The sequence below is a fragment of the Pecten maximus genome, chromosome 17 (genome assembly GCF_902652985.1).
Source record: "Pecten maximus chromosome 17, xPecMax1.1, whole genome shotgun sequence".
Classification (NCBI taxonomy): domain Eukaryota; kingdom Metazoa; phylum Mollusca; class Bivalvia; order Pectinida; family Pectinidae; genus Pecten; species Pecten maximus.
The window spans coordinates 12,509,806-12,522,055 of NC_047031.1; the positions used below are offsets into that span (position 1 = coordinate 12,509,806).

At 40.4% G+C, this 12,250-nt stretch overlaps 1 protein-coding gene across 1 annotated transcript; it reads right to left on the minus strand.

The window, feature by feature from the left end:
• Positions 1-364: 364 nt before the first annotated feature.
• LOC117315108 (zinc finger protein 862-like) lies at positions 365-1,090 on the minus strand. Its single transcript, XM_033869254.1, has one exon. It carries the CDS (start codon positions 1,088-1,090, stop codon positions 365-367), a length of 726 nt encoding a protein of 241 aa, XP_033725145.1.
• Positions 1,091-12,250: the final 11,160 nt, after the last annotated feature.

Below are 12,250 nucleotides of genomic sequence, written 5' to 3' on the forward strand. Positions count from 1 at the left end.
AAACTTATCTCTGACACTGTTAAACCTGGTTCTCAGGACTTGGTTGTCTTGAATATCAACTGTTCTATATTTGGTTTTCCCTCCCCCTACAGGTGGGTTGCCCAACTCAGTTAAGACTTCATGGACAGTTTGTGATCCCTGCCTCATACCTTCAAGAGTTTGAACAGTTGCATCAACACTGTGCCTAATGCAGGACAAATTAACATGATCTTTCTGAAAGGTCAGACTCAGTATACCGATGACTGTTAGTATGTCAATCAGTAGAGCAGAAACCAACAAAAACAAGGAAGTTGAAAAAAGCTTCCAAATGCCTTGAGCTTTACCAGTTTTGTCCTTATCATCTTCTAATGACATAATGATTGAATCATAATGTGTATATCATTTTCACAGCTGCCTCAACAGACAACCACCTGACAGAGGTACCCTCTGGTACTTGTTTAGCTTTACCATGTAAGAGTTCTTGTAGTTCACGGAGTTTGTCATATCTAAATGAAGAGTCATTATAAAACTTGTACAAACTATGAATAAATGTCTTATAATCCTCAAGATAGGGTATGCCTTTGCCTGCTTGTGATGCCGCCAAGTTAAGTCTATGGGCCACACAGTGAACCTGCACAAGTTCTTCATTCTTTGCTTTGAGTTTTACACCAAGGCCGTTTTTACACCCGATCATTACCGATGCACCATCTGTACCTAGCCCTATCAATTTTGAAAAGTCATCATGCTGCACTAAATCCTTTAAGATTAAGAACTCGCATAAAGATGTTTTGATCCCATTGGCAGTACAGTCAGTTATCTGTTTATTTCCAATATAGGCAACAACTACTTTTCCTTCCTTAATGTACCTGACACATATGACTAGTTTTTTTCCCACGGAAATATCACATGTTTCATCTAACATTACTCCGAAGAATGGGCTGTTTTTGATATCATTGATAACATTTTTCTCAATAACATCAGCAATCGCTGTTTCCATTTCAACAATTATTTCAGGTTTCTTGTAATAATCATCAGCTGCACTACAGCCATTCACCCTTTGTAGTTCCATCAGGTCACAGAAATTATCTGCAGCAATGTTATTTTTACACATGGTATAAACAGTACGAATTTGTGTAATATGTCTGGTTGTTTGTAAGTTGGGAGATTGATCATCATGGGTAGCATTACTTAATGCTTTTTAAAAATTTGAACGCAGTGTGAAACTTTTCAAAGAATCAATGTGATCTTTTGTCCCCTCATGTCTGGAGAAAGTCGATTTTTGATAATTTTTGCAATCTACAGTGAACGGGTTCGTTTTTCCGGATCTAGTACATACATCACAAGTCATTTCATTATCAGAGGAAACTTTCAACCATGTGTATGTATCCAGCCACTTCGGCAAAAACTTTCGTTTTTTACTTGAAGATGGACTTTCATTAACCATATCATCAGATGTATTATCTGATGCAATTTGTTTGTCTTTAACGTTAGAGCCACCAAAAAAAACTTCCTATCGTTCGCTGCATGGTTACAAACTTTGTTTACAACATAGTTGTTTAGACGCTTCGATTAGCCGAACGCAAGACTTTTACTATTCAAACTCGCGGAAGACTCGGATTTACCCTGATCATAAATGACCTATATGTAGCTATTACCAGGCCAAGATTTGTAAAGATCGATTGATAGCGGCGAGAAATGAACACGGCACAATACCGACAATTTTTTGTTTGTTTTTTAGCGATATGGTTGTGTAGTTTAATAAGAAGTTTGTCTATTTATTATTGCGTCTCACGGACGCAAACACATTTTTTTGCGAGTCCTTCGTGATTTTTTTGCGTCCTAGACGCAGAAAACCTGCGTCCGGGAAAACCCTGACCGTGTAGTATGTAGCTCCTATCAACATCATTTTCATCAAGTAATTAATTCCAGCTATTGTAATTCAGAGGGCCTTTACTGTCACTTCCTTTAGGCGCTGGACTCTGAATCTCTACTTTTTTGATGTTGTGTTAACTGGGTGTTTCGTGGCAGGATGGTCGCGCGAGAAACAAAGTGAGCAGTTGTGGGCCAATTTACAGTTTGTTGAAACGCGATCACAATTCTCTACATTGAACCGACGACAAATTTCCTTACCATTTGGTAACAAGAGGCCCATGGGCCTTAACGGTCATCTGACAAACACTTACACTTACAGCAGGGACACACAACCCAATCCAGCATTATTATCATAAATTATTTATCGCAGCCAGTTATGTTTTAGATCAAATTTGGTTTTTATCCATTTAGCTTGTCCAGGAAGAGCAGCATCATAAAGCAAAATTTTAGCCAAGTTCCCATTTTTGGGGCATGCCCCTCTGTCCCAATGGGTCAGACAAGACTCATTTATATCAATTAGGATTGCCTTTCCCCAATGATGTTTCATACTAAATATGGTTGTAATCAATTAAGGCATTAAGGAGGAATTGCATTTTTAAGAAATGTTTAACCTAAGCGCTCCTTTTGCCCCATCTTTTTTTCCCCAGGGGTCAAACCTGTCTCATTAAAAAATATGATTGCCGTCACCTTATGTTTCACATCAAATTTGGTTGTAATCCACCAAAAGGTTAGGGAGGATTAGGATTTAACAGCAAATATTCACCAAAGTTCCCCTTTTGGGGCCCTGCCCCTCAGGCCCCAGGGGTCACACTAGCCTCGTTTATATAAAATATGACCACCCTTCCCAGAGGATGTTTCACACCATATTTCGTATTAATCCACCCAAGGGTTAGAGAGAAGTAGGATTTATAGCAAAAATTAACCAAAGTTCCCCTTTTGGGGCCCCGCCCCTCTGGCCCTAGGGGTCAAACCAGCCTCATTTATATAAAATATGATTGTCCTCCTCCAATGATGTTTCACACCAAATTTGGTAATAATTCACTATGGGTGTTAGGAGGAGTAGCTAGGATTTTATAGCAAAATTTCATCAAAGTTCCCCATTTGGGGCCCCGCCCCTCTGGCCCCAGGGGCCACACCAGCCTCATTTATATAAAATATGACCACCCTCCACCAATGATGTTTCACACAATATCTGGTTGAAATCCACCAAAGGGTTAAGGACGAGTAGGATTTTATAGCAAAATTTCATCAAAGTTCCCCTTTTGGGGCCCCAGGGGCCACACCAGCCTCATTTATATAAAATATGACCACCCTCCACCAATGATGTTTCACACAATATCTGGTTGAAATCCACCAAAGGGTTAAGGACGAGTAGGATTTTATAGCAAAATTTCATCAAAGTTCCCCATTTGGGGCCCCACCCCTCAGGCCCTAGGGGTCACACTAGCCTCATTTATATAAAATATGACCGCCCTCCCCAAATGATGTTTCACAACAACATATCTGGTTGAAATCGACTAAAGGGTTAAGGAGGAGTAGGATTTTATAGCAAAATTTCATCAAAGTTCCCCTTTTTGGGCCCCGCCCCTCAGGCCCCAGGGGTCACACCAACTTCATTTATATAAAATATGACCGCCCTCCCCCAATGATGTTTCACACCAAATTTAGTTGTAATCCACCCAAGGGTAAAGGAGGAGTAGGATTTTATAGCAATATTCACCTAAGTTCCCTTTTTGGGGCCCCGCCCTTCTGGCCCCAGGGGTCAGACCAGCCTCATTTATATAAAATATGATTGCCCTCCCCCAATGATGCTTCAAACCAAATTTGGAAGTAATCCACCCAAGCGTTAAGGAGGAGTAGCGTTTTGAAAGAAAAAGTTTACGGACGGCGCACGACGCACGGCGCACGGCGGACGGCGGACGACGACGGACGAAGCACGATGACTATAGGTCATCCTGACCCTTTGGGTCAGATGACCTAAAAATGGTCCTTTCTGACATCTTGAGGACTGATTACGCGTGTTATAACTGTCTTGGTATGGTGGTAATGTGCTCAAATTAGGTTTTATAATTAGCTGGAAATCCTGAATTTCCCTTCGGGGTGCCCCCCACTGAAAACCTTCCTTACGCTGTGCTTCGCGATACTCCTTATCATATAAAGTAACACTACCTTTTGCGTAGCGACTAAACAAGCGTAGTGTGGTGTGGGTATACTTTATGTAGTGTACAATCTCTGAGAGTTGAACTTCGCCCTTTTCAATCATATGTATCAGAATTCCCAGACTACCATAGCCCCATTGTTCTACAGTTAGTTGGTGTACTTCCGGCCGAGTTTTTTTTGCTAAACTTTATGCCGTTCTCTGTAATGACAATGCCCTCCTCACGCACGCATGGTTCCTCCCACACGAAATCTCTGACCTTGTATGCCTTTGACTGGTTACCTATTTTCGATGGTTCTTGAAGTGTCGACCCACTTAGCAACTCACATAATTTCTTTAAAGAATCAGTGTTCGAGTTATCAGTATCATGAATGTCTGGCACCAATGACCTACCTTGTGGTAGTACTGATACTCCTCCTAATGGGTTCCTTTTAGGCTGGTTATTCTCTACGTCCGACGTTTTGTCTCCTCCATCTCCGATCGTAAAGATAGCTTCCTCTCTTCCTCCTGTAACATTTGTAACTGCCGCTCGAGCATTGCATTTTCCCGCGCTACGGTGCTGACCTAGTGTTTTCCTCTACTTAACGACTTCGGGGCAACTTGACGGGGTACAGGTCTTATTTTTGGGGTAGCCCCATCACTTGCTGTTACATTGTCCATTTGGGCCGAAACATCGGCATGATCGCCTGTCGTTGAGCGAAATTGTTCGGATTCCTCTTCTGACGACTCGTTATCATGAGCCGTCTCTACTGCGGCCTCCACCATTTCAAAAATTCTGGATAGTCCAGTTTTGTCCGTTTCAAAGGCTGACTTCGGGCTGCCTAATACCCTGGAAACTCGTAGTTTTTCTCTTGGTAGTAAGTCCATATTAATAGCGAAATCATGTTTCTGTTAGAACTTCGTTCCGCCGTAGGAATCACTCTACACTCAAAAATTATTTCACAGCCACCTACTCCCGCACATGACGTCGCTATGAGAGTCTGACAAGGGGAATAACTCTAATCGGCTTATTTGTAAAAGGCCGAAAGGGCTTGCACATATCATATCTATACAAAACTTAATTTTACAAAAATTATCACATTGAAAGCTAGCTTCTTTTGTTGACTTATCGGCGAGTAGGGTTTTGACGGCGAGGGAGAACTAAATGTAGATATCAGTAAAGATCACAATACAGAATTATCTCCCTCGCCGTCAAAACCCTACTCGCCGTTAAGTCAACAAAATAAGGTATCAATAGCTGTATTTGATATATTAATATATACATATACATATCAATTTCTAATGAAGTTTTCATGTAATGTGTTGATGTTTTAAACCAACAATTATCTTGGTTGGTATGGTTTATTTTATTTGACGTCCTATTAACAGCCATATAAATGACCCTAGTACGTCCTTAAATTAAATTAAGGACGTACCAGGTTTTGGAGGTGGAGGAAAGCTCGAGTACCTGGAGAAAAAACACCGACCTACGGTCAGTACCTGGCAACTGCCCTACGTAGATTTCAATCTCGAGACCCAGAGGTGGAGGTCTAGTGATAAAGTGTCGGGACATCTTAACCACTTGGCTAATGCGGCCTCATCATCAGAAACAATTCTGTCAACTATACATATTACCATATGCTATCCGTGAAAGGAAACAGAACATATTCATTTGAGCCATATGGTAGCAAGACACATTTACAGTGTACCTTTGATATGGGTGCAAATATAATATCATTTTCTAAATCAGAAATCAAATGAATAACCAAAAGCCCAGACTCTAGGGGTACAGTGAAACAATTTTCCTTGCTCATATACCTTTTGTATACCAAGAACACACTGGACTGACATGTTGTAATATTTACTACTTTGCATATATGATTACCGATACGTACACAACAGTTACTTTTAGATACTGGCTGTTTTGATCAAGCGGTACTGCATACACCCATTTAACTGGGCTGGTTGTGGCCCTGCATGATGTTCATGTTTCAGGACTGGCAAATCTTCTTCAGTTTCCTTTACGATACTCTGTTTTTCAGACAGTCTTCGAATTATTTGTTGCAGGGGACTTGATGGTCTGCGGATCATTCGTTTAAGCTGATACAAAAAGTTTTCAAATGGGAAACAAGAAACATTATCAAGGGATCCAAATTGTTTTGAATCAGCAGCTAAATGAACTAATCCATGCGCATTATATACTAAAAATTCCCTCCCATTCAGGTCCCCAAAATGCTGTACAAATGCCACAAGAAGCTTATGAGCATAGTCGTGTATGCCCTCGAAAGGTAGGAATTTAGAAGAATGTGGAGTGCAACTGAAAACAGCAGAAAGTTTTGGTATACAGTTTTTTCGACTACATTAAATAAAACCAATGGGCCAGTGTAGAGTAGAAACTGACGGTATTCTGTGGTTTTCCATCTATCAAGTTCACTTAATGACCTAGGTTTTCGGGAAAATTCTCGAGGAATGTGTGATTGTAGGTTAACTATTAACATTTATATATTGCAATATGTCTTCTACGGAACTATCCGGTAAACTTAAGAAAGGTATCCAGGCCATTAGTGAACTACGCGATCCTGCTATCGTCAAACAAGTAGTGTCCCAGTTAATGGACAACTCCGTGTTCAAAGATGCCTTACTCGATACGCTAGGAATTTCAATTGTGCATGATAAAATTCAGGCAATGGAGAATGAAATTAATGACTTGCAGCAGTACTCAAGACGCAACTGTCTCAAATTCAGGGGTATACCGGAGTCCCAGGGTGAAGACACCGACCAACTGATTATCGACACCTGTAATAAGTATTTAGGAGGGCTCATGCTCACCCACAGTGACATTAGCCGCTCTCATCGTGTTGGACACCAAATAAGAAACTATCCGAGAGACATCATTGTCAGGTTTATTTCGTACAGAATGCGGGCAGAGCTATATGAAGCGAGATTTGTCCTATTCAAAGATAAAGGTAGGCCTGTTAGTGAAACCCAACTCAACACCTCACCAACCCCATCCACTCCAAGTCCTAATCTATACATCAATGAGGCACTGACTAAACAAAGGAGTCAGGTTTATGCTAAAGCTAGATAATTAAAGTCGCAGAACCTTATATCTGGAACCTGGCCCAAAGATGGTCGCATTGTTATTCGTAGTTCAGGTGGAGAAAAATCTCAAGTCACCCGCCTAGATGAACTGTCATCTTATCCTGATCCACCTTCTAAAACGCCTGGATTACGGACAGTGAAGGACTGGATTCCCGGTAACCGTAACACAGGTGCTCGTGCCAAAGCCAGATACTCTATCAGTTCTCCGATTCCTCCAAGTAACCGATAGTTATCTCATCATAAACAAGTTATGAGTATATATTGGACATAAAGATATGTTATAATTATGTCAACCGAAATTGAAGTCTTCTGGTGTGTCTTGTCATTTATATTTTTATTATTTTTTTTTCTCTATGTACGTTAATCTGTTTTTCACATGTACATTATGTAAACCTCCAGTATGCTACAAATATACATTACTAGTTTGAATAATGAATATGTATCTACATGTATGAATGAAAACTACAAAGAGTAATTCTACATTGTGTATAATATACATATATTTCTGATATAACAACTTGATCCCCCCCCCCCCCCCCCTTGCCAATAACTACAGTATTTATCACCATGCAGTCACTACAATTGGAGTAAATTTGGTTTGGTTTATTTTATTTAACGTCCTATTAACAGCTTAGGTCATTTAAGGACGGCCTCCCGTGCGTGCGACATGTATGCGTGTGATGAGTGCGTATGTTTGTTTTGGGAGGCTGCGGTATGTTTAGAAGTTGCATGTACATATATGTGCGCTAGCCTTATGCCATATGGATTATCATGCTCCTATTTAATGATTTACTTATTCTATATCTAGCACACATATATGATATGCATGTGTGTGCCCGGAAAAAAAATCATCTTACCGAGGAACATACATGTACATTGTTCTTGCATGTATATTTAATTCCCATCTATTTAGAATTAGGCATACGTACATTTCCCTCGTCATAACTGTAAATAACCTTGTTTGCTAATTCTATCCTTACGTTCGTACATGTGAACGGCGTCCTTACTCCTAATATTAGATCAACAATATCGGGGTCTTTTTTCTCCATACAATTCCTTGGATTATATCAACTAGTGTTCATTAGTGAAGTAATGACTACAGTTTATAATCAACTTTATGATTTACTTCTCGCTATGATAACAAGGGGTACACTGGTGCGATTATAAATATATATGTATGTAATTACTGCATCTAAGAAAGTATGATAAGACCGGCTAATGGTAAGCGTACAGTGTGCGTAAGCGGTCTGGTGACCTTGATGCGTTTGTTTTGCTCATGATCACTCGGCGGCTTGCATTGCCTGGTACGCGGACCTTCTACATCAGAAACTTTGAAGTCCATCCATGTAGATAGTGGATTTTGTACTCACCACGTCTTTCTCTATGGTAATAACTTGTATATTATTGCTTATTACTTGTATATTCTTACTTATAACGTTAGGGCCCTCGCCCTCTCAACTGTTGTATATATGTTATAATATTTATGCTATTTACAATGTCTGCCCATGGTCAATCCCTTGCTGTATCATATGACCTACCTACACGACAGAATATCACATAACTATATGCTTATTTGATCATGGTTAAAACAGTTACTTGTATGTCGCGTGGAAGGGCAGGTGGGAACATCGGGGTCTATGTATACTCATGGTTAACTAAATTGAATGTGTATTCCCCATGTAAGGCACATAATATTATGGCTGTGTATTTTTATACAATTTTAAGCACATTAAAAAACCTACTGTTTATTCTTAATGTAAAAAGTATCTTACTGATCGTTAGTAATGATATAGAACTAAACCCTGGTCCTCTACATAACCTAGAAATATCGCACCTTAATATAAGATCATTAAAAAATAAAATAGATATTGTGGAAGCTGAATTAAATGAAAGCGACATTATTTGTCTAACCGAAACACACCTAACTCCGGAGACACCTGATTCTGAACTGATAATACCATGTTACTCTGAAAACATTCATAGACTTGATAGGAAAACTGGGCCAGGCGGTGGTGTCTTAATTTATCATAAAGAAAATATTTTTACTAAAAGAAGACAAGATCTGGAACATAATGAAGTTGAAATGATAAGGATGTTAGTTCAAATTGAGTCCCATAAATTTCTTTTAGCATGTTTATATAGGCCGGAATCGCCAATTAGATACTGGGACACATTAGATTTGATTATTGAAAGAGCCATTGACACTAATTTGGATGTAGTGATTACTGGCGATATTAATGTAAACATGTTTAATCTTCAGCCTTTCTCTCATCTTGGTAGACTTATGACAAAATTTAATCTTTCAAATTATATCAATGACCCTACTCGCATTACTCTGACCTCTGCAACTTCAATTGATATTGTCTTCTCGAATAAAAGAAACCTAATTAAAATGTCTCTGTGCTTCCTCCTATATGCAGTGACCATTCCCTAATCCAGTTCAGTATTTCCTACTCAGTGTTTAAAAGACAAACCTATCGCAAAAAAAAATCTTTTAATTATCTAGTTGCAGATTATGATAAGATGAACAGGTGTATAGCAGAAAAATTGGTTTGGTTTGGTTTATTTTGTTTAACGTCCTATTAACAGCTAAGGTCATTTAAGGACGGCCACCCGTGCGTGCGACATGTATGTGTGTGGTGAGTGCGTATGTGTGTTTTGGGAGGCTGCGGTATGTTCGTGTTAAGTCTCCTTGTGATAGGCCGGAACTATTGCCGATTTATAGTGCTACCTCACTGAAGCATACTGCCGAAGACACCCAGCAGCACACCCCACCCGGTCACATTATACTGACAACGGGCGAACCAGTCGTCCCACTCCAAATATGCTGAGCGCTAAGCAGGAGTAGCAACTACCATTTTTAAAGACTCTGGTATGTCTCGGCCAGGGGACCGGGGACAGAAACCAAAGCCTTCCTCACAGCGGCGAACGCTCAACTAAAGGCCAAAAGTGAGGCATTGTCAAGGGAGACATTAGGAAGAAAATAGTTGTTACGAAAGAAGAGAAAAGATAAGATCCCAAATTTAGTCGCCTCTTACGATCATGCAATGGGGGCAGCAGGTACAATTCTTACGCCCTACCTGCAGGGTTTGGTTTGGTTTGGTTTGGTTTATTTTGTTTAACGTCCTATTAACATCTAAGGTCATTCAAGGACGGCCTCCCATGCGTGCGACATGTATGCGTGTGGTGAGTGCGTATGTGTGTTTTGGGAGGCTGTGGTATGTTCGTGTTAGGTCTCCTTGTGATAGGCCGGAACTTTTGCCGATTTAAAGTGCTATCTCACTGAAGGAAATTGCCGAAGACATCCAGCAGCACACCCCACCCGGTCACATTATACTGACAACGGGCGAACCAGTCGTCCCACTCCAAATATGCTGAGCGCTAAGCAGGAGTAGCAACTACCATTTTTAAAGACTCTGGTATGTCTCGGCTAGGGGACAGAACCCAAAGCCTTCCTCACAGGGGCGAACGCTCAACTAAAGGCCAAAAGTGAGGCATTGTCAAGGAAGACATTAGGAAGAATCACAGAGAAGCGTTCCAACACAGGGAACCGCCCCATCAGAGGGAACCGTCCCAGCACCGGGAACCTCCCCATCACAGGGAACCGCCCCATCAGAGGGAACCGCCCCATCAGAGGGAACCGTCCCAGCTCAGGGAACCGCCCCATCACAGGGAACCGCTTCATCAGAGAACCGTTCCAACACAGGGAACCGCCCCATCAGAGGGAACCGTCCCAGCTCAGGGAACCGCCCCATCACAGGGAACCGCCCCAGCTCAGGGAACCGCTCCAATGCAGGGAACCGCCCCATCGGAGGGAACCACCCCATCACAGGGAACCGCCTCATCACAGAGAACCGCTCCAACACAGGGAACCACCCCATAACAGGGAACCGCCCCAGCTCAGGGAACCGCTCCATCACAGGGAACCACCTCATCACAGGGTACCACCCCATCACAGGGAACCGCCTCAGGACAGGGTACCAGTTCAACTATGGCAACGCAACTGATCGTGGGTGGGATTATATCAGCACTAATAGTTGGTATGTATCAAAATGTTTTATAAATTCCCTTTTAAAGTAAAGCATGGCATAACCTATATTCTAAAAATTAATTGGTGCAGTGCCTCTTAACGCCTCGATATATCCTTGCATGTATATATCATTACTTGTATATAAAAATACAGACAAATATCTTTACTTACAGCAATCGTAGGATGTCTGCTAATCATCAGATGTGATCAGAAAAGAAAAAGAGGTCGCCGCCAATATAGAGTCCGAGAGAACAGACATCTCTGTAAGTTTCGATACGAAATGCTTCATATGAATCTATAAAAATTTTATTCTGATGTTTTATCAAATTGTCTCCTTTAGATCAAGGGGGAAATTTTCATTCTGATGTTTTATCAAATTGTCTCCCTTAGGTCAAGGAGGAAAAAACTGATGTTAATATATGAATCTATGAAATTTTCATTCTGGTATTTTATTATATATATATATTATAGTATTCTATTTACAGTCTCTATTGAAAGCGATGAGGATGATGGTGATGTACATGGAGGTATTCTCACTATTTTAACTTCCTATTCAGTTATTACAGACAGAAGAAATTGTTGGTCTCATAACTAAGAAAGCAATATCAGTAATATCATTGATAATATACATGTATATATATTTAGTTATTACATTTGCTAAGTCGAGTCTGAAACAATTGTTTACCATTTCATTAAAGCTTTCATTATTATGAAAACAATACCCGAAACACTGCAGGTTGCTTATATTTATATTTTAGACGGCATGGAACTGGAAAGATTACAGCCCTCGACAGCCCCATCCTCGACATCTCCACCCTCACCACCCAAATCATCATGTACGCATATCATTGGAGCACAAACACTAAATCTAAATGTTGAACCTACCTATATATAATATACAATGGAAACATTACTTCTTCAGCAATTCATTCATCTGAAGAAATATTCTGATAAGGTTAAAAAAAATATATCAGAGAGAACTGTAAAAATGTATTGACCATTCTTCTCGAAATGTATACCTTTACTGTATCATCTTGCCATTATAGGTGAAACTGCGAATGTCGAGATCCATGATGAGATCAACAGGACAGAAGGTATGTATATAAATTGACCTCCAGACAGTTGAGTTT